The 27,746-nt window shown below is 41.8% G+C and overlaps 1 protein-coding gene across 26 annotated transcripts in view; it reads right to left on the bottom strand.

Annotated features, from left to right (window-relative positions):
- Window positions 1-27,746, bottom strand: part of ERC1 (ELKS/RAB6-interacting/CAST family member 1) — a 384,984-nt gene that overhangs the window by 13,497 nt on the left and 343,741 nt on the right. For all 26 annotated transcript variants that reach the window (XR_002344310.1, XR_002344314.1, XR_002344307.1 and 23 more), the window contains one exon: window positions 14,572-14,760. Coding sequence is in view for 15 of the 26 variants with exons in the window: in XM_021092976.1 (XP_020948635.1) it covers window positions 14,572-14,760 (189 nt within the window). In the remaining 11 variants the exon portion in view is untranslated. The remainder of the gene's footprint in view (window positions 1-14,571; window positions 14,761-27,746) is intronic.

Here is a 27,746-nt window from a genome sequence, read left to right as displayed (position 1 = left end):
TCCTGATTTCATTCCTTCACTAAGCAAGTGTCTGATTCACACTTTATGCCTTTAAAAAAAACCCGTTACAGTTCTGTTGCAGGGCACTCTGGACTGAGGTTCTCCAGCACCCCTACCTCTTAGCAGGCAGACCCTGTGATTTATGCGGATGCTGCTTCCAGAGTTTGGAGGCTGGTTGTTTGACTCCTGAAACCATTACCTACATGGCAGTAGGGTCCTAGGAACCCCCAGGAGGTTCCAGGCCATGTTGTTATGGGCTGAATCATGTCCCTCCTCCCAACTCATATGTCGTTGCTCCTACCCCCATAACCTCAGAAAGTGACTGCATATGGAGAGGTGATTTAAAGAGGTGCTTAAGGAGTTCCCACTGTGGCTCAGCAGAAACAAACCCAACTAGTGGCCATAAGGACGAGGGTTAGACCCCGGGCCTCGCTCAGTGGGTTAAAGGATCTGCATTGCCGTGAGCTGCAGCATAGGCTGCAGATGTGGCTCAGATCAGGCGTTGCTCTGGCTGTGGCACAGGCCGGCAGCTGTAGCTCCGATTTGACCCCTAGCCTGGGAATTTCCATATACCTGAGATATGGCCCTAAAACGAAGAAGAAAAAAAAGAGGTGCTTGAGTTCAGATGGGGCTGTTAAGGTGGGTCCTTCTCCAATCTTACTGGTGTCCTTGTGAAGAAGAGGAGATCTGGACACACACAGAGACACCCGGGACACACAGGCATGTAGGAAGGACCACGAGATGACAGACCAAGAGGGTGACTGCCTGCAAGCCAAGGTGAGAGACTTTAGGAGAAACCAAACCTGCTGACACCTTGATCTTGGACTTCTGGCTTCCAGAAATGTGAGAAAATACTTGTCTGCTGTTTAAAATACCAGGTCTGGAGAACTCTGTTACAGCAGCCTTGCAAACGAATTCAACATTATTGGTAAGCAGTGTCACAGAACCTAACCATCACTGGTGACATTTTCAGTACTGGAAGATGCCTCCTCAGTCCTGACTGCAGCATCAGAAATACACCTTCCCCTGCCTCAGTGGCACGTGAGTGTGACCTGGTCCCATTTCCCTACCTAGCACTGGCAGGGGTTTGGGGAGAAAACCTCACTTCTACAGCAGTGGCCCTGATGTTCTCACAAGGGGTGCAGGATGGTCTCTTAGAGGCTCAGGGAACACCGGCAACAACGTAACAAGTGAGTGTGGGCTGGATCATTCAAGCAGCAGGGACCTTGGGATGAGGGGATACTTGCAGGAGGTCTAGCAGTATGTCCTTCTACTCTCTGGGGAGGCAGGGCTTTGGGCTATGGGGCAGGGGGTCCAGTGGGAATGAAGCACTGACTTTACACTTGTTGAAGTTTACAAAGGTTTCCCCTAAAATTACTGCTGCACATACCCCCACTGCAGCCATGGAGCTGCACATGACATGGACGTGCTGGGGCACAGACCATGGTAGATGCCACCCATTAGAAAGTTAAGTGACTTCTCTTTCCCACCAAACTTTTGGTAAAGGATTAAATAATAGTTTGAAGAAAACCGAGGACAACTTATTTCGAAGGCCCTGACGAGATGAGAAGACTGTCGTTTTCAAGGTTTCTACGATCCATGGGCTTGAGTTTTCAGTGCCTGTGCAGGTCACGTTTCTGGGTGTTCACCAAGATTACTTTTCTTCCTGGCATTATCTCTGGCAGATGACACTGGAGACACCAGACTCGTGGTTAATGTAGTAACTAACACGACTCACGAACATTCCAAGATGGTAACTGGCTGTTCCTACAGGGACTCCTGGGTACAGACCTTCTCCTTCCATGGGAATCCTTTCAGCATGAAGTTGGAAACCACAATTGGGGCAGCCAGAAAACACTAAGGTCTCTATGTATGCAGAGCTTTGTAACATGAAGAATATTCCATGTTCCTATCTCAGAGCTATGAAGTGTTCAGTGCCAGACCAAGCTCCTGGAAACAAAACTAGAAAGGTTCCTGCTGTCTCTGCCACAGGGCGGAGGGCACAGGAGGTGCGAGTTCAGAGCAGGTGTTTTCCATTCATGTTGATATAGTCCTGGTTCGTTGGAGGTGGGCCCTGGGAGTGAGGATGGAGAAGTGGGGGAAGGGATTGGTAGACAAGACGGGACAGCAGAACCCCCTTCTCTGGAATGAGTTAGGGTGGGAGATGGCTGGGAGGGAGCTTCTGTATCAGAAAGTTCTGGTGTGTCCAGGTCTGTCCATATTCTTTCTCTCTCCCCACAACGAGGTTAGTCAGCACATTCAGCACAGAGTCGGTAGTTCTGTCCCTATTTAAGCGCATCCTGCCACGTGGACATTTGGCTGCTCTCACGTTGGGAGTGATCTGCTAGTCACGCTTCCTATCTGTTACTTCAGCCATGAGAGGGCCTCCTCTCTTCCCTTCCCCAAATTTGTTGTAGGGGATTTTACCGGAAGTCAGGCAGCAGGCTTAGGGTCCTAGGGCCCAACCCAGAGGCCCCGTCCCCTCCTATGGCCTTTCCCAGTTCTTTCTGATTGTCTTCCTCCTCTTTTTTTTTTCTTTTTAGAAAAATCTTCTCTCTGCCAGATTTTCAACATCCAACCGCTATTCTGCTCTTTGCATGAAAAGGTTAATGGCAGCTATCAGAAGAAGGGGAGGGTGCCAGGTTGGGAGAAGAGAGAGGCTGGGAGAGGAGAGAAGGGTGAGGCTGCCCCACAGGGCTTTTTCGTATACTTGGACACACACACACACACACCCCTAAAATTCTCAAGCCCAGTCCTGCTACAGACACACATTTATCTTCAGGGCCCTGCAGTTCTTTTTGCTGGATTGCTGGTTGTGCCTCTCTCAGTCTCTCACACTCCGCTCTTAGTTTTTTTGGACAAGAGTTCAACATTGGAGCTGAAGAAACAAGTTCAAACATCACAAAAAGAAGGAAAACAGATTAGAAACATGCAGGCTGGGAAGCAGTACAAAGTGTGTCACCCTACAAAGAACCATTCTTCTCTTTTTCTTATGTTCGCTCTGCCATCCTGAGAGCCTCTGGGTCCCTGTGGCCCATGTGTGGGGTCCAATGCCCTGTGCAGATCATCTGCAAGAAAACAGTGTCATGTCACGACGATGACAGGTGCACTCCTCGAGTGAGGGCCCAGTGCGGCCCCAGCATCGACACCCCCAGACTCTCCACCCTGAGTACAAGCCAGAGAGTGATCAGAATCGAGAAAACAAAAGGAAGAAGGAGTCCAAGGGAGGCCAAGGGCTGAGCCAAGTTTGGGGACAATACTGGTCTGAAGATTAAAACTGGGACTGGGCTCTGGGAAAGGAGCTGGAATTCCCATGCCTGCAGGAGAGCTGGCTGGGCAGCCTCATTCCAATGTGGTCCACCCGATGAGGCTGGCATGCATACTGGAAAAAGGATTTGTTCTCTGGGGAGAAATTCCACTTTCAGCTTTTTAGCAGAATCTGCCTATCAATCAAACTGCTTCAAAAAGTTCAAAAGGAGACTGGAAGAGGGGTATGAGTTTTGTTTCTGTTTAAAATTGAACTATCATTGACACATAGCAAAATGCACAGATCTTTGTACATCAAAGTGCACAATTTGCTGAATTCTGATAAATATATAAGCCCGTATGACCATCTCATCAACCAAAATGCAGCCACAGTTCCATCATGCCAGAAAGCTCCCCTTTCAGTTAGTTCCTCCAGGCATCAGTGCTCTGGTTTTTACGCCCAGAGTAGTTCTTCCTGTTCTGGAATGTCATAGAAGTGCAACCGGACATTAATTAGATGTTCTTTTGCATCTGGCTTCTTTTGCTTAACAGTGTGTCTGAGATCCATTCAAAAAGTTGCCTGTATTTGCATCATTCTTTTTTGTTGCAGGGTAGTATGCCATCATATGATATATAATAATTTAAAAATTATCTTCTGTTAATAAACATTATGTTTTTTTCCAGTTTGGGACTTTTGTAAATAAGCTGCTCTAACAATCTCATACACACTCTTTTGTGGATGTGTTTTTTTTTTTCTTGAGTAAGAATGGAATTGCTGGGTTATAGGACAGGTGTGTATCTAATTAAATAAGAAACTGCCTAACGGTTTACCAAAGCCTTGGACATTTTAAATCCTTGCCACAGGGTACAGAGTTCCAGCTGCATCACAACCTCATGAACATTTGGTGTGGTCAGTTTTATGAATTTTAGCCACTTTTGTGCAACTGTAGTGCTATCATTTATGTGAGCATTTCTTCATGTGCTTGGTTTGAGTATTTTCTTTTGCGAAGTGTCTGTTCGAGTCTTCTGCCCATTTAAAAATTATGTTGTTTTGTCCTGTTACTGACTTTTAAGATATCTTCTTGATACTTGAAGAAGTATCAAGAAGACATACATACATTGCGAATATTTCCTCCCAGTCTTCTGATGAACAGAAGTTCAAAGGTTCAATAGAATACAATTTTCATTTTTTCCCCTTATATTTAGTATTTTATGTCTCTCTGCTTGCTGAATCGGGTATATTTTAAGTAACATACATGCCAACTGGCTAATATCTGGAATTAAAACACATTTCTTACTACGGCTTAAAAACAACCACCCAATGCTAATTCTTGGTTTTTACAAAGGCTCAATTTTAGAACCTAAAACATTGGCTTTACCTAAAATACCAGGGCTACTAAGGTTTTAAAAGTGAAAGGTACACTTTCAAAAATATTCAATCATTCAACATACAGGTCACATGTGTTTACTGATAGGATGAGATGATCTGTATCAAATGGGCACAGTGTTGACAAGTATGTTGGGGTTGGGGACAGGGCACTGAGTGTCTGGGACTCAACCTTGTTTTTAAATCTCTCTGAAGGGAAATTCTACATTTCTTTGAAATTTGCTCCATGGTCACAATTCTACAGTCAGAACCTTCCCTATGTCAAACTGAAATATATATTTTTAAACAATATACTCCCTCAAAATTTGCCCAAAATAGAAAAAAAGGAGAAACATGGCCTTCTCACCATTTAGACAAAAGCCCTCATCCCAAAACTGAGTTTAATACCTTTCATTTTTCTGCATAAGCTGGTTGACATTTGGGATGTCACATTTGAATACAGTCCTAAATTTGGGGAGGGGAATTTTACATCCCCTTTGCGTTAGAATAACAGACAACAAGGGCTGGCCTAAGGACTCCACACAAAAATTACTTGAACTGATCAACAAATTCAGCAAAATAGCAGGATACAGATTAACATTCAGAAATCAGTCACATTTCTGTATACTAACAATGAAGTATTAGAAAAGGGATACAAAAATACAATACCTTTTAAAATTGCACCCCAAAAATCAAATACCTGGGAATAAATCTGACCAAGGAAGTGAAAGACTTATATGTTGGGAACTATAAAACATTAATCAAGGAAATTAAAGAGGATTCAAATAAATGGAAGACATCCCATATGCCTGGGTGGGAAAAATTAATATTGTAAAAATGGCCATATTACCCAAAGCAATCTACAGATTCAATGCAATCCCTATCAAATCACCCATGACATTTTTCACAGAACCAGAACAAACAATCCAAAAACTTATATGGAACCACAAAAGACCCAGAATTGCCAAAACAATCCTGAGGAACAAAAACCAAGCAGGAGGCATAACTCTCCCAGACGTCAGGCAATATTACAAAGCCGCAGTCATCAAGACACTGTGGTAATGGTACCAAAACAGACAGACAGACAGACAGACAGACAGACCAATGGAACAGAATAGAGAACCCAGAAATAAACCCAGACACCTATAGCCAATTAATCTTTGACAAAGGAGGCAAGAACAAAAAATGGGAAAAAGACAGTCTTTTCAGCAAGTATTGTGGGAAACCTGGACAGCTGCATGCAAATCAATGAAACTGGAACACATCCTTACACTATGCACAAAAATAAACTCAAAATGGCTTAAAGACTTAGATGTAAGACAAGATATCATCAAACTCCCAGAAGAGAACATAGGCAAAACATTCTTTGACATCAAACTTACAAATGTTTTCTCAGGTCAGTCTCCTAAGGCAACAGAAATAAAAGCAAAAATAAAGCAATGAGACCTAATCAAACTGACAAGCTTTGGCACAACAAAGGAAACCATAAAAACAAAAAACAAAAAACAAACAAACAAAAAAAACAACAACCCCAAAAAGACAACTTCCAGAATGGGAGAAGATAGTTTCAAACGATTCAACTGACAAGGGCTTAATCTCTGAAATATACAAACAACTCATACAACTCAACAGCAAAAAAACAAACAACCCAATTGAAAGATGGGCAAAAGACCTGAATAGACAATTCTCCAAAGAAGATATACAGGGGGCCAACAAGCACATGAAAAAATGTTCAACATCACTGATTATTAGAGAAATGCAAATCAAAACCACTCACACCAGTCAGAATGGCCATCATTAATAAGTCCACAAATAACAAGTGCTGGAGAGGGTGTGGAGAAAAGGGAACCCTCACTGTTGGTAGGAATGTAAATTGGTACAAGTGTGTAGGTACCTTGGAAAACTATATATAGAACTAACATATGATTCAGCAATCCCACTCTTGGGCATATATCTGGAAAAAACTTTCCTTGAAAAAGACACACGCACCTTCATGCTCATTGTAGCACTATTCACAATAGCTAAGACATGGAATCAACCTAAATACTCATTGACAGATGAATGGATTAAGAAGAGGTGGTACATATACACTATGGAATACTACTCAGCCATAAAAAAGAACAAAATAATGCTATTTGCAGCAACATGGATGGAACTAGAGACTCTCACACTAAGTGAAGTCAGAAAGAGAAAGACAAATACCATATGATATCACATATCTGGAATCTAATATATGGCACAAATGAACCTTTTTGTAGGAAAAAAATCAAATCATGGACATAGAGAACTGATTTGTGGTTGCCAAGGGGCGGGGAGGGGAGTGGGATGGACTGGGAATTTAGGGTTAATAGATGCAAACTACTGCCTTTGGAATGGATAAGCAATGAGATTCTGTTATATAGCACTCGGCACTATATCTAGTCACTTATGATGGATCATGAAAATGTGAGAAAAAAGAATGTACACATGTATTTGTGACTGGGTCACCTTGCTATACAATAGAAAATTGATAGAATACTGTAAAACCAACTATAATGGAAAAAATAAAAATCATTATTAAAAAAAGAACCTTATAATAAAACAAAAGAAATTAAAGAGGATTCAAAAAAAATGGAAAGATATTCCATGCTCCTGGGTTGGAAAAATTAATATCGCAAAAATGTCCATACTACCCAAAGCAATCTGGTGTTAAATAGATGCAAACCGTCACCTTTGGAATGGATAAGCAGTGAGATCTACTGTATATCACTGGGAAATATATCCAGGCACTTATGACGGAGGATAATGTGAGAAAAAGAATTTTTTATATATGTATGTGTGACTGGGTCACTTTGCTGTACAGTAGAAAACTGAAAGAACACTGTAAACCAACTATAATGGAAAAAATAAAAATAATTAAAACAAAACAAAACAGACAACCAGGGCTGGAAAACCCGAGAAACAATCGTACTGAAACCATCTCCCAGTGCTGACTCCTTCACAGCCCTTCTCCTCCAGTGAGAGGGAGTCATCTCATCCAGACCTTGATGTTTTCCTTTCTGTTAAACTAAAATCTGCATCCTTATAATGTCTAACCACTGGTTGTGGGGTAACACTGTCATTTCTTCACCTGTGACTGACTGTATGATGGTGCTGTTACCTGTGGGTAAAACCTTGGGTTTATCTAGGCTAATGTGCTTTATGGATTTTTATTTATTTATTTTTCTTTTAGAGCTGCACCTGTTCCCAAGCTAAGGGTTGAATTGGAGCTGCCAGCCTTTATCACAACCACAGCAACTGGGGACCTGAACCACATCTGCAACCTATACCACAGCTCAATGCTGGATCCTTAATCCACTGATTGAGGCCAGGGATCGAACCTGCATCCTCATGGATATTTAGGGTTTGTAACCCACTGAGCCACAAGAACTCCTGCTTTTTGGATTTTCAGTTTTCTTAGGCATCTCCATTTTCTCAGGAGGATGAAAATGTACCTCCAGATTTACTTTCTTAAATTAAAAAAAAAAAAACCAACCTTTATTTTGAAATAATTTCAAGCTTGCAGAAAAGTTACAAGAGTAATACAAAGAACTCTCACACCGCTGACCTGGGTTACTTAATCGATAACATTTTTCTACCTTTACATTGTCATTCCTTCGGTCATCTCTCTTGATACATGGATGCAGGTAGGGATGTGCGCATAAACCTACTGACATACATCTATCTCACTCTATGTCTCCCACCTATTAAATTCATGTTATATGGTGTTTGGTGGGTCTTCCTGCCTGTGCTCTCAGTGTAGACTATCAGGAAGCACATATGTCCATTCATCATGCTACTGATGACATTAACTTTACTCATGTAGGTTTAGATGGTGTCTGCCAAGTACATTAGCTTAAAGGAGTTTGTGTTAATTAACTGAAATAATTCTTTTTGTGTGTGTGTGAAGAGACACTTTCAGACTATCCTATTCCTTAACACATGTGTACCCAATGGTTTTCACATTCACTGATGATTCCAGCTCAAATCAGTTATTGCTATGATGGCTGCCAAGCAGTGCTCCTCTAATTCCATCGCTCCTACATTTATTAGTTGGCATTCTACTACAGAATACAGCTGTCTTTTATACATTGTAATGAATACTTGTTATTCATTCATTTCATTATGCTAGTATAGATTCATAGATTCCTATTTTATTCAAAGGGTTATACTCTGTTACTTTCATTATTTATTTTGCTGCTCAAATCCCTCATAATTTTGCTATTGGGATCCCCCATGTCCCTCTAAGAGATCCCCACCACTCTTGGAACACCTCCTTACTTTCTGGTATGAGGTGTTTTGGATTTAAGTTGTAATTTGCCACACAGAGTCCTAGACTGAGCCATGTATCCAAGGAGCCGTGGTGTTCCTTTTGGTGAAAAAAGTCCTTTTGGTGAGCTCCTTATTACTGGTGTGTCAATGCCTCTAGATGTTTCAGCAGATAAAACTAGGAAATATACACAGATGAGTAAATATACACACACAGAAGGCTGAATCTATTATGTTAGAAACCATGAGTCCATATTGATGCCTTCAACAGCAATCAAACGCCAGGGCTCACCTTCACCCTTTCTTGTATTTGTTATTTCCTTCTCTTGTAGTGACAAGCTTGCTCCCATTATCTTCAATATACTTACTCTTTTGCTCAATCTCCTTGCATGGAGCCATGGGGACTGTCGTCTTGGTCCTGGCCTCCGAATGCCACCACACCAGCTGAATCCTCAGCCCTGGCCCTGCCAAAATGCTGCCCATGTAGGCTAAATCCCTGATCCCAGCTTGCTAAACATGTCAGCTATGCTGGCAGAATCTTTGGTTTCACCAAATACATAGGCCCCAACCCCTGGATCCTACTCCAGGCCGAATATGCCAGCCATACTCACTAAAACCTTAGCTTTTGACCTGCTAGGCATTTCAGCCTCAGCCATGATAGACTTGTAAAGTATATGACTCTGCATTTAAAAGGAACACAGGAGTTCCTGTCGTGGCGCAGCAGAAACGAATCCAACTAGGAACCATGAGGTTGCGGGTTTGATCCCTGACCTTGCTTAGTGGGTTAAGGATCCGGCATTGCTGTGAGCTGTCGTGTAGGTCAAAGACGCAGCTTAGGTCCTGCATTGCTGTGACTGTGGCATAGGCCAGCAGCTATAGGTCCAATTAGACCCCTAGCCTAGGAACCTCCATATGCTGCGGGTACGGCCCTAAAAAGACAAAAAGACCAAAAAAAAAAAAAAAAAAAAAAAGGGAAACAATATCTAATTCTGGTACTTGTCAGGGACTCAGTCCTCAAACCTATTTAACACAGGAAAAACTCTTGAGTTGCTGATATTTAGAGCAAATTGATTATTTTCTAAAGACTTGAAAATTTATTACTTTTTTATAGTAAATAATTATTACTATAGTAATAGTAAATAATACATTAAATATCTGAGTTCTTGGGCAGCAATATTTAGTCTTCCACAGCATGGCTTTTGTGGAAATAACCCTGGTGTTATGAGTTGAGATGGCTAAAAGAAACAGGCTCATGAAACTCACTGTATATAATGAAAGGATGCTGCTTATAATTTGATTGTCTATGAGGACCCATAGGGAAGAAATTTCTGTCATGATCATTTCCACAGATAAAGGAAAAACATTTGACAGAAACACATCCTTTCATAATAAATCACTTCACAAATTGGGTATAAAAGGGACATACTGCAACACATGAAGGTCATACGTGATACACCCTCAGCCAGCATCAACCTAATGGTGAAAGGCTGAAAGTTTTTCCTCTAAGATCAGGGACAAGGGAGCCCACTCAGCAGAATACTGGAAGTCCTCAGTACTCAGAATCAGGCAAGAAAAACAAATAAAGGGCATTCAAATAGGAGAGGAAGAAGTAAAACTGTCTTTGTTTATCATCTTATACATAGAAAACCTAAAGACTCCATCAAAAAAACCCCAAAAAAACAAAAAACCCTGTTAGAACTAATCAACAAATTCAGTAAAGTTATAGGTACAAAATCAACATACAGAACACAGTTGTTTCTATACACTAACAATAAAACATCTGAAAAATAAATAAACAAGCCCATTCACAATAGCATCAAAAATGATAAATCAGGAATGCATTGAACCAAGGAGATAAAAGATCTGTACACTAAAAACTACAAGACTTTGATGAAATAAGTTGAAGAATACACAAATAAATGGAAAGATACTCCATGCTCATGAACTGGAAGAATTAATTTGTTAAAATGTCCACACTACACAAAAGCATCTACAGATTCAACGCAATCTCTAGTGAAAGTTCACTGGCGTATTTCACAGAATAGAAAAGTCCTAAAATTTGCATGGAGCCACAAAAGACCCCAAACAGCCCAAGCAATCCTGAGAAAGAACAAAACCTGAGGCATCATACTTTCTGATTTCAAATTATAATACAAAGTAATCAAAACAGTATGGTACTGGCATAAAAACAAACAAACAAACAAACAAAACCAGACTCACAAACCAATAAAACAGGATTCAGAACCCAGAAAAAAAATCCTGCATATGTGGTCAACTGATGATTGACAAGCAAGCCAGGAATACTCAGCGGGGGAAAGGATGGTCTGTTCAATAACGGTAACGGGGAGTTCCCATCGTGGTGCAGTGGTTAACGAATCCGACTAGGAACCATGAGGTTGCGGGTTCGGATCTCTGCCCTTGCTCAGTGGGTTGACGATCTGGCGTTGCCGTGAGCTGTGGTGTAGGTTGCAGACGCGGCTCGGATCCCGCGTTGCTGTGGCTCTGGCGTAGGCTGGTGGCTACAGCTCCGATTCGACCCCTAGCCTGGGAACCTCCATATGCCGCGGGAGCGGCCCAAGAAATAGCAACAACAACAACAACAACAAAAAAAGACAATAACGGTAACGGGAATATTGGACAATCACATTTGCAGAATAATGAAACTGGACCCCAATCTTATACCACCCACAAAAGTGAGCTTGAAATGGATTAAAGACTTAAACATAACACCTAAAACTGTAAAATTCTTAGAAGAAAACACAAAAAGCTACTTGATATTGGTCTTAGCAGCAATTTTCTGGATCTGACACCAAAAGCACAACCAACAGCAAAAAATAAGTAAGTAGGACTACATTAAACTAAAAAGCTTCTGCATAGCAAAAGGAACAATCAAAAAAAATGAAAAGGCAACCTATAAAATGGAAGAAAATATTTGCAAATCATATATCTGAGAAGGGTGTGATATCCATATTCATATATTCATATGTACAGAGAACTCATACAACTCCACAGCAAAAAAAACAACAACCTGATTAAATAACAGGCAGAGGAACTGAATACACTATTTTTCAAAGACAACATACAAATGGCCAACAGGTACATGAAAAGATGCTCAACATCACTAATCATCAGGGAAATGCAAATCAAAACCACAACGAGATGCCACCCATGCCTATTAGAATGGCTAGCATCAAAAAGACAAGAGATAAAAAGTGTTAGTGAGGGTGTAAGAGAAAAGGGAACGCTTGCTGGTGCACTGCCAGTGGGAGTGTAGACTGGCATAGCCAGTACGGAAAACAGTACAGAGGTTCCTCAAAAAATTTAAAAAATCACATTACCATATGATTCAACAATCCCACTTCTGGGAATACATCCAAAGGAATTGAAATCAGCGTCTGACAGAGATAGCTGCAGTCGATGCTCATGGCACCACTATTCACCACAGCCAAGACATGGAAACCATCTACATGTCCATCAATGATGAATAAAGAAGATGTGGCATGTGGATATGCATATGTATACATCACACACACACACACACACAAACACACAGAAATAATATTCAGCCAGGAGGAAGGATGAAATCCTGTGTTTGCAACAACTTGGATGGACCTTCAGGGTATCATGTTAAGTAAAATAAGTCAAAGACAAATACTCTACTATATCATTTATATGTGGAATCCAAAAAAGCCAAATTCAGAGAAACAAAGAGTGAGTGGCGATTATCAGTGGCTAGGGAAAATGGGGAGATGCTGGTCAAAGGGTATAAACTTCAGGATGAGGTGAATAAGCTTTGGTAATTTAATGTACAGCATGGATGTGCTCCTTTATAGGTGACCCTATCACCTGGTCCCCAGGTTTTCGAGGGATAATGCTGAGGATATGGCAGCAACTTCAGTAACTGAAACACATTCTCAGCTAGCTGAAGGGAAATGTGACAATTCATGCACATGAGCAAAACTGCTTTGCTCACTATATAGCTTGTCTGTGACATAATGTGCAATGGCAATGACTGCTAAATAATTTGTTTTCATTCACTCAGAACTTTCTGGGTTCCCTTGTGGTGCAGTGGGTTAAGGATCCGTCATTGTCACAGCAATGGCTTGGGTTGCTGCTGTGGCTCGGGTTTGACTCCTAGTCTGAGAATTTCCGTATGCCAAGGACGCGGCCAAACAGAAAGCCACTTTCTGAAAAATTCTTAGTTTGAAATTTCTACCTTGGTCTCACCCCAGATAGATATATATATACACATATATATATATATATAATATATCTTTTTTTTTTTTTTTCTTGGAAAGACTAAGCCCATTCAGGCATATTTGGAAAACAGGGCTGTGCCAAAATACCGTTTTTTTCAAACAAGTTGTTTGGCAAAGAAAGAATTTAATACCAGTGAAACTTTAATGCATCATTGTTAATGCTTTAAGATACACTCTCCAAAATTTTGAAGTAAAGTTTCTAAAATCAACTAGCTATGCGCTGTTTTCAGCAGCCCTTCAGCTACATTTTTACTACTTGGTTATTGATATCAAAAGAAGCTATTAGAAACTCAATTTAGCTCTGTCCTTTAAAATTTTCCCTCTTTGAAGAAGAAATAAATGAAAATTTCTATGGCAACATGCTGAATTTGAGAGGTAGGCTTACCTTTCCCATGACACAAATATGATGGGTGTGAGTGGCTATGAAATGTGTTGGTTATTAGGCAATGTTCCCACCCAGAATTCAGTCCAGCCCTGACCCCAGAGTGCACTTCCTGCCCTGAGGGCTGTCACTGCTGCCTGCGGCCTCACATCAGGAGAGGTGTCCTGTTTAGCTTTATGTCCTTCTTTCACACATGATGGGTCAACAAATCGGAAGTGTTCAGCTGGAGGAGGTTAGAGCTTCAACACTCTGAGGCGAGTCTGAGCAAACTCCTGGCACCTGTGTTTCTAAGAGGCAAGGGATACTATCACCCCTTCTGGAGCTCAGACAAAAGGCAGCTGAGTATCCATGTTTTAAAGCTGCCCTATTTCTCTTTTTTTATTTTTATTTCTCAGTGTTTATTCAATTTTTCTTTCCCTGACTTTCCGTATCTGCTCTCTCTGTGCTTATCTTGTTTCTTTTATTCATGGTTTTTGTCTTCAGACCAGCCTTCTCATTTATCTACTGAACTAAAAATATGAAAAAAAAGAGAACCACTGGGTTTTACAGGCAACAGTAAACAGAAAATGTAGCCTAGGTGGGTAACCTAAACCAATTTCTCTAATGGCTCTTCTTTTAAAAAACTTAGTAGGTTGTGACCACAGTTCCCCAGAGACAACTGAAGATACTGGAGCTACTGACTTGTCAAGGAGCCTCATCCAAATGCGCCTAACTCAGACGGTCCTTCTGCAGCCACAGTTATTAGTGGCCATCACCTCTGCAAAATAACATATGGGACAATAACAGATTCTCTTTAACCCTCTCCCTTCTAAACCAGCCTTTTCTGATTCTTCAGCAAGTTACAGGGAGGGAAGAATAAAGTGGAACTTATTTCAAATGGTAACTCCTATATCTGTGGAAGAACCAACTACCAACCACTGCTAAGACTCTTGAACCTGAACACAGAATATTTTCCAAGGTAGCTTCTATTGCATCAACCAGACAGCAGCCGAACTTTGAGAGGGTGTTGTCAAAGCTCAGGTGAGACTTACCTGCTCCTGGGTCATCTTTTGTAGCTCATTCTCCCACGCTGCCTGGTCATCGTCCAAGTTGTAGGAAGCTGGTGGAGTGAGTCCTCGAAGGATCAGGGGGTCTCGGTCATGGCAGAGGGCCGTCAGGTGTCCAATGTACAACTTTAGTTTGCTTCTATTTTGGTCAAGTTCTAAGAGGGGCTGGATGTTCTGAGGTGGAAGAAAATGAGGAGAGTCAGGTCAATCTGAAAGAGAAGTTCACGTCTCTTTACACCACCCCAGTGAAGGAAACTGAGCAAGATTAAAGTCCTTGTAATCCTGACTGCAATCTTCGGGACTATAAAAAGCAGCAGTCCACACACCTGCATGTGACATAGTCACACCTGACCTCCTCTCTGGGAGCCTCATAGGAACGCTGGTCTGTATGTCAGCATGAGACGCAGTTCTGTGCTGGGCAGGGGATTAAGTCTGGGACAAGCTTGTTTTTACAGAAGTAAAGTTCCTGATACAGAGAGACTCCAGTTACCTCACAATTGCTCTCCCACCTGTTATGAGTAGGTAACGAGAAACTGCTGGTGAAATGTGCTCATCTGAAAGCCTGAAAATGTACCCTGTGTGTTCCCCTACCTCCCGGAATGGAAGGAAAGTTCTGTCTCTGGAGAAGGTGCATGTTTTTTTTGGCCATGAGATGTGATGAGTGAACTCATGGCTAAATCAGCCTCATCCTGGCTTATGCTCCCTCGTTTATTTCCCGGAGGCCGTACCACACTCCTTTCACACACGGATGGCTAAACCCTCACGTGACATCACGCACCAGACCCACAGCCAGGGACTCCATGAAACTCTCTTAGCGTAACATTGGCTCTGTTTCTCTTGATTAGCGGTCCTGTACTAATTACGTTTTGTGTTCCCTTTACTCACTTTTGCGCCCTTTGAAAGCACATTAAGTATCAGATGACTTCGTCTGACAGTTCTTGTGACAGTACTCTGGCCAGGTCCCTGGTACTGGTCAAGTTTGGGGAACTGAGGCAGGGCCGGGCCAGATCTCCCATCTCATGGTGTAGCGTCTGCCTGATATGTGGCAGCTGAGTGGGTGGAGAACTGTGCCAAACGCTGGCAAATCTCACATGTTCCCACCAGGCAGAGTCCACACCTGCTGCATGTCACCAGCTGGCATCTGTCACCAATAGGACACCACTGACCCACCTAACGAATGAAGAGCTCAATACTCTTCAGGTCAACAGAACAGGGCCTGGTCTTACTTTCAACAGTGATGCTGATTCCTTCCTGGCCTCCTCAGGAGACTCTCCTGCTGCTTTCCTTTATTTCGAGTTTTTAAAATAAAGTTTCATGTTTTCTTATTAAGAAATCAGTACATATTTTACTCTGAAAAATATGGGGAAGCATATAAAAGGAATAATAAATAGCTTATAGCTATTCCATCAAGAATACCACTTGTGACATTTTGGTGATTTTCTTCTAAGTCTTTTTATAAACTTACATAAATCAACTTTTAATAGTATCATCCTTCACATTTTAATATCCTGTTTACTCATTTACAGAACTATTTACAACATCATGTATTCCTGAAAACCCGATTTTTAATGGTTGCTTTAGAAATATATCACATTTCCTGTTTCTTTTTTTCTTTTTGTTTTTCAGGGCCACACCTATGGCATATGGAAGTTCCCAGGCTAGGGGTCAAAAGGGAGCTGCAGCTGCTGGCCTACACCACAGCCACAGCAATGCCAGATCTGAGCTGCATCTGAGACCTACACCACAGCTCATGGCAATGCCAGATTCTTTACCGACTCAGCCAGGCTTTGTGGTTACCAGTCGGGTTTACTACCACTGAGCCACAATGGCAACTCCCACATTTCCTCTGTTTCTAGTACTACTTCCATGAAATAATTAAGAGAGGGATAAGCCAGGGCTTAATGGCTAGAACAACTTTTAAGTTATCGGAGAGATCAGAGTTCAGAGTTTAGGCTCATATGGCACAGTACTATATAGAAGTTGGAGCCTGGCTACACAAAGCAGAGAAAGCAAATCAAGTTAGCATTATTATTATTTTTTTAAACACATACACACACACACACAATTCTCTAAGGATAAAGGTTAACACTCAGGTGGTGTTGTGGAAGGGCTCTGGGCTCCATGAGGGACCCCAATCAGCAGGCTCATGGTACAAGCTCTGTACTGCTTGTGGTATCAATGCTGACAACCACACAAGGAAGAGACTGGTTCAAAAAAGCTGAGAATTTGGAGAGTGAGGGAGTTGGACAAGCTTTTCACAAACAACAGTAATCTTCCAAAAAAGACTTGTATTATATTTCTGGCCAAATGCATATTCTCACTATAGAAAATTTAGAAGCAGTTCTGAAGCACAGTCTTTAAAGGCAAGTTCAGGGCAACACTCCTTTAAATACATGAACAACTTGCACGTCAAGAACCAAATGTCAGTCATGGTTCTCTACCACACACCATGTGCCTTCAAGCAGTGCAGCCTTACTTCGTTTCTCTTTTTTTTTTTTTTTTAAAGCCTGGACTCCTCTAGGCTTCTTTCATGGACACATTTAAAAAATCACTTTTTGGATTTTCATTGGATTTGTGCAATTTATTCCCATTGTGTGTGTGTGTGTGTTGGCCATCACATCTGGCCTGCAAGGCTGAAAAAGATGATATCTTAGGTAATTACTGTTTGAGTTGGAAAACAGACGTAAAAAAGCACGACCACTGAGGAAGAAGACAATGTGATAAATGGTAGTAATGGAAAGGTCAAAATTCTTGTAGTGAAATGGAATCTGGAAAGAAAGCAGCTCATTGCTTTAAGACTGGGAATAAAAAAATATACTTTTTAAAGTCCCTGTTCTTAATCAAAGATGCGATTTCAAACTGATTTAAATGTATTTCATGCTGAGGTGCAAACTGATGACAAAATTTAATAGTGTTTTGCATTGTTATTTTCCAAAGTTCAATTGAAAAGTTTAAAAATGGAGTTTCAAAATTTTTCCAGGAAAAAATTTAGGCCTACGTAATGTCCAAGATGCCCTTTTTCTCATGTCAAAGGAATTGCTTTTTTTCTTTTTTAAACAAAACAACAATCTATACAGCTTACAAAACTGCTCAACCAGCATAGCTCCCAAATAGATCCATTAAAAAAAAAAAAAAAACCCACTGTGGCCCCTCGGGATCATTGAACCACGTCAATCACATGGGAAGTGTCCTTATCTCTTCCTCCCCCATCTAACTTGGGCAGGCCACTTAGAAAAGAAACTGCATTTCTCACAAGGTAGAACTGCCACTGCCTAATCTCAAGAGGGAAGAGGGACACTTGCCAGGCAGAAAAAGAATGCCTTACAGGACCCATAAGTTACGTCTTTTGTCAACAACCTCATACATTGGCAAGAAGTCCTACCAAAGCTGTCAGCAATGTGGTCAGGACACATTAGTTCCACAGCTATGCACAACTATAGTTCTGTATCTTTTTTTTTTTTTTTCTTTTGGCAAAAAGAAGTTAAAAAATGAACTTGTCAAGATAACCTTTGTTTTAGCAAATACAACGCCAAAACAGCAACATTCCCCTAATCCTACACTTACCAAGATGTTAAGGAAAATAATTATAAAAAGGGAGGCTTCTGGCTGGTGAAGTGAAACCTTTGTTTCTTCTTGAATCGATTTATCTGCCTATGTTCTCAGATCCTCACATTGGCTCCAGAGGCCCGCGCCTGATGACAAGTGGTGAGAGAGGGCAGTGATGTCCTGAAGGCATTTACTTCAACCTCCCTTAAGTAAGGTTAGGTGGCTAACTGTTCTTTGGAAGACAGATGAGTTGCTCCTACGTTGTCCGATACAGATTGTAACTGAAAGTGTGACAGTATATCACATTTCTGCAAGCTATTTATTTAAGAGATGTGAACACACTTTCTTGGACCAGCATGCGATGTGCAGAGAAAAGCCTTCGCTGTTCCACCCGTGGCCTGCTCTTCCTCCCCACTCTGCTGTTTCTGTGGCAGACCTTACTCTGAGTATTGGCTGCTTGGCTGTGACACATTCTGGGAGCTCATTCTCCGAGGACTGGTATATAATATGCCTTCCACTGAATATTATTTGGGATTTAAGGCACTTACCCTGGGGCATAAACGTGTCACTGTTTGGAAGATGCCCTTACTTTTTTAAGCTAATATTTATTGATTGTTTACTGTGGTCCTGGCAAATTAGTTTTATATTTACTATGATTCCTCCGTGGCTACAAAATCTTTTTTGTTGTTTTTTCTATCTGCTGAAGTCCTCACAGGGAGGTTCAATTGTCCCTGTATTCCTGCCTCAATGCTAGCAGCAGTTTCGATGCCTCACTGAGCCACCATTACTCTGCTGTCTGTATGTACATCTAGAAAGGTCCAGAAAACCAATATATTAACTTTCCAGAGATATTATTCTCTTAATGACATTCTTGTCCAGAGAACCCAGCAGAGAGCTAAGCTCTGAAAAGTAAAAAAGGAAGCAAAGGAATAAAATTCACTGGTCTAGCCTCAAAGTCCCTTTTCTCTGAAGAATGGTTTGATCTTCTCATCACAGTGAACTTGGGGATCAGGAAAATACTGGACAGTGTGAAGTCTCTTCACAAAGGTTTGGAGCTTAGTGTTATGTTCTCATTTAGCTGCAGCTATTTTGTGAAATATGGTAAACTGTCATATTTTTTGCTTACATTAATGAGGTACATTGCATATGAAATCACAGATACTGACACTAAGAATTAAAATGTGTAAACTCAGGATTTAATATTTGTTTTAATTTGAGTTTTGGAGTTATAGTATTTACACTATAAATATTTACTAACTACTTAGAATATCAGTTCTATACTAAGTAGAGTCACTTCCTCAGCATCCCTTACAGATGACCTACTATTACTACTTGTTTAGTTCACGAAATACTGGGCCACTTAGGCTCAACCTACTTCCTCATTCCCCTTATCCATATCCTGTGGACAAAGATCTTCTCTTTGACCAGATGCTGGTCAGGCTCCTTTGACCTCTCTTCTCAACTGGGCCCAGACTTTTAACTTTTTGTGTCCATCTCTACACTGACCAGTTCCCACAAAAATTCTGCTAAGCTGGTTTATCAGGAGTCTGCTGTCTTCAGTGTCTGATGGGGCTCCTCATCCTCCTGTCCCCAGGGGATGTCGGATTACTCTGGCCTGCCTTGGGCAGGAAGCCAGGTAGGTAGCTTTGGCCAGAATCTTCCCTTGTGTCTGATGTTTCCTCTAAGTGTCTATCCACTGACCCCACCCTGCTCCTTGGCTGTAAATCCCACTCTTCCTTGCTGCACTCAGAGCTGAATACAGCCTCTCTCCTCCACTAGAAAACCTCACTGCAGTGGCCCCTAAACCGGTCATGATGGTCCTGAATAAAGTCTGCCTTACAGTTCTTTAACAGATGAGGGAATAATTTTCTTTAACGCTGGGTAAATGAGAGAAACAGCAAGTACCACTAGGAATTCACGTCCAGGGAACACTAGTGAAAATGACTCCCCCTGAAGTTCTTCTTCCAAGAGTTTATGATCAATTTCTATATCCAAAATTTTATTTCCTTTCTCGGCCTGAATCTGTTCTTCTCAAGATTGAGGAGTATCAATGAATAGGGAAGATTAAAACTGTGTACAAGCCCCCTGTCCCTGTCCTTTGAAGTAAAAGGTTTTTTCCTTTAGTCTCTCAAGCCTCCCTTGAGTCTCAAAAGGCTGACTCGAGAGTTAACGATGAGGAAATGTGAAGATGGAGAAACGGAGAATAGCTGTTGGGTCAGGAAACTGGTAACAATTTAGACTCTAGACCACATAGCAGAGTCACTGAACACCCAGTTCTCTGAAAGATACAGACAAAGGCCTAACACAATTCCTAAACTTCTTTTACAGGAAGCAGACCCCCCTCCAGATGAAAACTGCTGACTACAAGCATGTAGACTCCAGACTGGTTGAAACCAAGATTGATGATACTTGAAATTTCACCTTGATGCCAACCAATCCAAGAACTGTGCACGAGCTGATCACGCACCCTGCGGTCCACTCCCTTACTCTGCCTTTAAAAACCCCTCCCTGGAGTTCCCTTGTGGTGCAGCGAGGTAAGGACCTCATGTCGTCACTGCTGTGGCGCAGTTTTGATCCCTGGCCTGGGAACTTCCACATGCCATGAATGTGCCCCCCACTGCCAAAAAAAAAAAAAAAAAAAAAAAACAACCAAAAAACAAAAACAAAAACCCTCCCTGAAAGTCACTTGGGAATCTGGGTTTTGAGCATAAGCTGCCCCTTCTCCTTGTTTGGCGCCTGCAATAAATGCTGTACTTTCTTTCATGGCAACCTGGTGTCAGTAGATCGGCTTTACTGTGTGTAGGTGAGGGGACACAAGCCTTGACTGAGTAATACTAGGTCAGTGAGGGGAGTAAGCGTGGATCAGAAATCTCACACCCATATAGAAATACCAGGTTCTGAAAGTAAAAACTCTCCAAAGGCTTCAGATTTAAAAGGCTTTATGTGTGTGTTAAAGTGTGTCTATGAAAACTGCAAAAGCTCACAGATTTGAAATTTGAAAAAAAAAAAAAAGTGGGAATCATTTTTAAAAATAACACGTGATCATTTCCTTTTAGTTTTTTTTTTTTTCGTCTTTTTGCCATTTCTTGGGCCGTTCCTGTGGCATATAGAGGTTCCCAGGCTAGGGGCCCAATCAGAGCTGTAGCCGCTGGCCTGCACCACAGCCACAGCAACAAGGGATCCGAGCTGAGTCTGCAACCTACACCACAGCTCACGGCAACACCAGATCCTTAACCCACTGAGCAAGGCCAGGGATCGAACCCACAACCTCATGGTTCCTAGTCGGATTTGTTAACCACTGAGCCATGACGGGAACTCCCATTTCCTTTTAGTTTTACAGGTCAGAACTCTGTTGTCAACTTTTCTTTAAGCATACATTACCAACTCTGGCAACACAAAACGAAATATCCCCTATTTCTTGATCCAGATTTGGGGATAAAAAATTCTGTACTCAAAGCCATAAGAGGATAGGAAACAGGGTTTAGAATAAAATGAAATCTTGAAATCTGAACCACAGAGCTGCTAACTGCATTTAGCCTATTTATATTCAGTTAAACTCTGTCCTATCTTATTTGATGCAAGAAATGATACTCAGATAAAGAGCAGAGCTCATGGGGCCCATTAGTGAGGGAAGATGCTTCCTGCTGAGCCCACGAGACCCCACAAGAGCAGGTGAAGGCTGGAGGCATTTCATGTACTCGCTTCAATACTTAGAGACAGGTAAAATACATGAAAATAAGGTCATTTACCAAGAAGGCAGACAGATATGTACAGATGAAGACAGTGCAGATAAACGGGAATTAAGTGGAGAGAAAGTCACTGGAGGCACAGAAGCCCCCACCAGCTGACTGACTGAGGGAACTCATGGTATGTACGCTGAAGGGATGGACAGACAAGACCAGGGGGATAAGTGCAATCAGGAAAGCCACCCACTCGGCTAGATTCAATAACTCCAGGAACAGGTGTGTGTTCCAAAATTCTTCTTCCCTGCTCTTTTAGTAAAGATGGGAAAACATCTTCAATTCAGTTTTTGGCTAAGGCTTGCCTCTCCACAATAAACCATTTATTATACTTCAGTAAACAATGTAAGGGTTAAGTATTCCTCTCTCTCTCTGTGTATTTTAAATACATGTAAAATAAAAAAGCGGAATGAGGAATTTCCATCATGGCAGAGCAGAAACGAATCTGACTAGGAACCATGAGGTTGCATGGTTCGATCCCCTGCCCTTGCTCAGTGGGTTAATGATCCGGCGTTGCCATGAGCTGTGGTGTAGGTCAAAGACGCGGCTCGGATCCCACGTTGCTGTGGCTCTGGTGTAGGCTGGCAGCTACAGCTCCGATTAGACCTCTAGTCTGGGAACCTCCATATGCCACAGGAGCGGCCCAAGAAATGGCAAAAAGACAAAAAAAAAAAAAAAAAAAAAAAAAAAAAAGCTGAATGATTTCCTCACTAAAGTTCCAGGGACATACACTAATGAATGAGAAATTACAGGGGAAAAAGTCTGGGCAAGGGAAAAAAATAAGGCAAAACAGGGAGAAGAGAGGTTCATATTTTTTGAGAGGGAAAGCCAACTAAAGGCTGATGCTGAGTTTAAAAGCAAAAATTAGGTCAGTGGTTGGCCACAGGCAAAAACAATGGCCTTCAAACCCTTAAGAGCCTGGCCCACATCTGCGTATGGGCACTGGCGCCCCCTAGTCCACTCTGGTCCTTTGAGTCTGGGGCCTGAAGTGGTCCTGCTGCAAGTGCTGGCTTCAGTTGAGCACAGAGGCACTTCTCAGCATTATTACATATTTACAAGACAGGCAGATAGATCTGGAAGACAGCAACACGCTTGGTGCCCGCTGGGCGAAGAAACACAGCTACAACCTCATCACAGCATTGCATTTTCTTCTCTCCATAAGGCTTTGGGAGTGCAGAGAAAGGACACGTGAAGCTGTGCAAGGTACACAAAAGGAACCTCCTGGCCTTGCTAGTCTCAATAAGCAATAGAGAATGTGAATCTAGATTCCAGAGCACAGTCTACAGGAAGGCAGAGAAGAAAAGAGCCAAGTGTGATTATCTAGTAACTAGCAAAGTCGACAGCTTATCTGTACAAGGGCTCCAAAAAGGGGTCAGTCTCTGGAGGAGACTTTTCTGTGAGTTATTTCAAGGTCAGGTTAAAGGTGTGTGTGTGTTTGTCATTATTTCAAACTCCAGCATCAAATCAAACCATACAGACTATGCAGATATGGCTCCACTGAGCTCTGTCCCTGGCTTAAAGTGCTCTGAGAGGTTCCACTGAGCGCTCACTGTGCATTGCAGCCTTTGGGGGACAGAGAACCAGGCCTCAGAGGGTACCAGTGGGAGGGAGGGGCTACTTATTGCCTGATTGCAGGGGAAGATATAAATATTATCTGTGGCTGTGTACATATGTCAGAGACGGGGATCTGTGCTACACAGAGCAAAACAAGCTACAGATGGGAATTTGACCTCTTCATGCTGAGGTCGGAAAGAGCCAGGAAACCACCTGTGGCAGGTTAGAAACATTTGGGACTTGGTGTAAGAACACACACGTATACGCTTGCAGTGGCAAGAGGGTGTCAGGGGGAGATGGGAAGAAAGATCTGGGCAATATTTCAGCTTTAGGACAGCTTCGAACTGCATGACTGAGCGGATGGAAATGTGTCAGAAAGTCACAGAAGAGCCCTTTAAGAATCGAAGCCAGTGCAGGGCTGGAGGCACAAGGGCACCTCCCCCATACACTATAAGTCAGGTGGGGCTGGGCTCCTGGGCAGTGAGTCCAGGTGAGCCGCCCCCTCCCCTGGCTGCTCTGCTGGGAACCAACATCTTCCCTCTCCTCTCCCCTCCTGACCCACCCAGAAGAAAAAATCTTCATCTCCCTTCCACAAACACACAAACTTGTCATGTATCTGAGAATCATAGAGGGACCTTGGCTGCTCTGACAGGACTGTCCTTCCTGGATTTATGTCTGTCATAGTCAATCAGGAAATCATACTTAAAAAGCAAATTCTTTCTGAAAATTTTATACACCATGAACAAATCCCATGGATTAGCGATTTCCAGACATCACCCCTTTCACCCTGGGAGTAATCCAGGCTTTGGGTGGAAAAAAAAGAGATTTGGGAAAAACAAATTAGGAGGACTGTTTTGCTCTATCCATTTTCTTTATTGAGAATAAAACCTTCTACATAATCACTGAATTAACCGCTCTTCCTCCTCCCCTCTGAAAGTTAAAATTCCTTAGTCTAACACAAACTCTGATAGACATCATCATTTCAATATTACTAGTTGCTGAAGTTTAAGCAAAGCTTTCTTATTTGAGGATATTACAGTGACTATGACAAAAGAGGCTCAGCACTGAAATACCAGAAATCCTACAAGCTGTGATGGATATTATATAAGTTAACAGCCAGGGTAATTCAAGATGAAATAAGCTGGCGACATCAAGCCCAATCTCTGGAAGAAACCCTGTGTCCCGATTCCCTCTGCTCCAACACAGGCCGCATTCAGTGCTAACTGAAGATCTGTCCTGAAGGGTAAGGGCAGAGCTAGAGCGGTCCCACTGGAACATGAGAATCAGAGTGGTCAGAAAGAGCAAACCCAAGCATGCTGATGGAGTTGACAGATCCTGAGGGACAGCAAGTAAAAACTGGGGTGTAGGCAGGCCAAGGGGAAAGTTCCAAGGAACCAGAAATGAAGGTCCATCTAGATTGAAGCACATGAGGCCTCATGATCTAATAAAGAACAAGAAGAATCCTGGTGTAGCTGCCAAGTGATCCTATAGGTGGGGTTAAAAATGTTAAGTTTGTCAAAATCTTTGTACTGGTTTTATCCACCAGCTCTAGCCCCACCTTCCAGTTCTCATAAGAACACTGTGGTACACATGGACCACATCCAGGTCTCATAGCAATTTTAGTGATGGAGTACAAAGACTAGAGACCATGTTTCTGATACAATCGGGGTATTTAACGCATTACAGGTGTTTAGAAAACAGGAAGCAATGAAAGAGTGAAACAAACTTCCAACTCTAGAAATCAAGCAAAGAAGAAAAGGGACAGGATGCTGCAGAAACACACCTTTCTTCACATGTTAATCTGCTCATGTTGTTAGTGCTTTTCCCTGGTCTCCTTCCAGGGAGTATAGGATGTCATGCACTTTAACAACAGCTAACAGGAAAGAGCTCACTCCTGCTTTAAGGAACCTGCCCAAATATACCCACCACACGATTCTGGAGGTTCTTCATACTCAGCTGCCTTGTGGCTCTGGCAGCCATAACCTTTTTATATATGAGATGCTGCTACTGACAAGAAATGAGAGTCTTCCTTGGATCATCCCTGGGGAGCAAAGTTTCTACCATCTTCTTCATCTAAGCAGTAAAAGCTCATGACACTTGGTCTGGTACATTTCTGCCACTCGTTTTCGGCTTTTTCTGACCTCATTAACATGCCTGTCTCATTAATCATACATTTCTGCACAAGAATAAAGCGACAGGCTCATGAGTTACTTAAAACACCCTATATCCATATGCGTGAGCACACTCTCCCTCTCTCTCACTTGCACACGTACACACACACACACACACGCACACACACAGAATATGGTCTGACTGGCAGGGCCCAGGCTTCTCTGAACTGGAACTCCTGCATCCTAGCATCTTTTGGAGTAATTATGACTTACATCTTCCAGGAAGGCACAATTGTTTGTCTGGCTGCTTGCCTTATCTGTAACTGAGTTAATTACTTCCCCCATGAAAATTTTTTGTTCGTTAGCCATGGAATTAACGGTCCTCTGTATCTTATGATCTTAACTCAGAATTTTCTCTACTTGAACTTTTCTCTGGCAAAGGCAGCTGTGGCATCTCACACCTCCAGCACCACATTTCAAGAAGACACAGCAGTATCACTCTTTAGTGCCAGGGAAGGCGACGTGACTGTGTAGCCAGGGCCATGGCCATAACACAACCAAACAGTAAACCATAAGCTTGCAGGCCCTTGGCTGGTAATTGTGTTAATTATTGGGGATCTGGTTTCAGACTGTGGTTTAAAAAGGCTTTTTTTTTTTTTTTTTAAACCCAGAGGCTGCCCTTATCAGAGGCAGATTTGCATTGCTTATGTTGTATGCTGTAAAATCTTTGCACTGCACTGACGACTCTGTGAAGCAGAACTACAACGCAATACAGTTCATCTTGAGCATGTTTTACCATCTGTAAAATAAGAATAATAATGCCCATCTGAGAGAGGATTTGAGAACATACAACATACAAGTCATTCTCAATAACTCTAGCTGACATTCTGATCCTGAGGACACTTTAACCCTATCATTTGTGCTTAGCCCCACAGATGGCTGGATGGTTACAAAATGGCACATGAAGTGATGAGAAGAACTAGATAAGCAACACAATAGATCAGAGATTGGGAAATTACAGTCCATGTACCAAATCCAGCATCATAGCCTATTTTTGAACAATCCATCAGCTAAGTATGGTTTATCAAATGGTCGGAAAAAAAAAAGAATAGTTGGTGACATGGAAATGATACAAAAAATGTTTCAGGGTCCATAAACAAAGTTATATTAATCACAATCATGTTCACTCATTTACATATTGTCTGTGGCTGCTTTCCCACTACAAGAACAGAGCAGAAGAGCTTCGACAGAATGTATGGTTCAGACAGTATAAAATATTTACTATCTGGACCTTTATAAAAAAGTTTGCCAAGACACACGCACCCGCATGTTCACTGCAGCACTATTCACCATAGCCAAGACATGGAATCAACCCTAATGTCCACTGACAGATGACTGGATTAGGAAGGTGTGGTGTATATATACACAATGGACTACTACTCAGCCATAAAAAGAACAAAATAATGCCATTTGCAGCAACATGGATGGAACTAGAGACTCTCATCCTGAGAGAAGTAAGTCAGAAAAAGAAAGACAAATACCATATGATATCACTTATATCTGGAATCTAATATACGGCACAAATGAACCTTTCCACAGAAAATAAAATGATGGACTTGGAGAATAGACTTGTGGTTGTCAAAGGAGAGGGGGAGGGAGTGGGATGGACTGGGAGCTTGGGGTTAATAGATGCAGACTATTGCCTTCGGAAGGGATTAGCAATGAGATCCTGCTGTGTAGCACTGGGAACTATGTTTAGCCACTTATGATGGAGCATGATAATGTGAGAAAAAAATATGTACACATGTATGTATAACTGGGTCACCATTCTGTACAGTAGAAAAAAAAATAAAAGGTTAAAAAAAATTTGCCAATCTCTACAATAGACTTATTCCAGTTAACAGGGTAACTATAATGTTAGAGCAGAAATTCTTAAAATTTTCTCACAGATCATTTAAGAAATAAATGATAATTACTGCCTTAAAAATGCAATTCATAATGAGTATCACTTGTATCAGTGGTAATATCAATGCAAAATAAAACACTGGCTAAATGGAAAACTGGATTTGGCAATGGGCATAAAAAGAAAATTCACAGTTGCAGGAGGTTCTAATTAGTAAAATTTGATCTGGACGAAATCCCTGATTGATAAATAAAATGATTACAAAGTTTAAACATGGAAAAGAATTGATACTAAAATGATTCAGTA

The sequence above is a fragment of the Sus scrofa genome, chromosome 5 (assembly GCF_000003025.6).
Source record: "Sus scrofa isolate TJ Tabasco breed Duroc chromosome 5, Sscrofa11.1, whole genome shotgun sequence".
Lineage (NCBI taxonomy): Eukaryota > Metazoa > Chordata > Mammalia > Artiodactyla > Suidae > Sus > Sus scrofa.
This window is presented reverse-complemented; position numbering and strand designations above follow the sequence as displayed.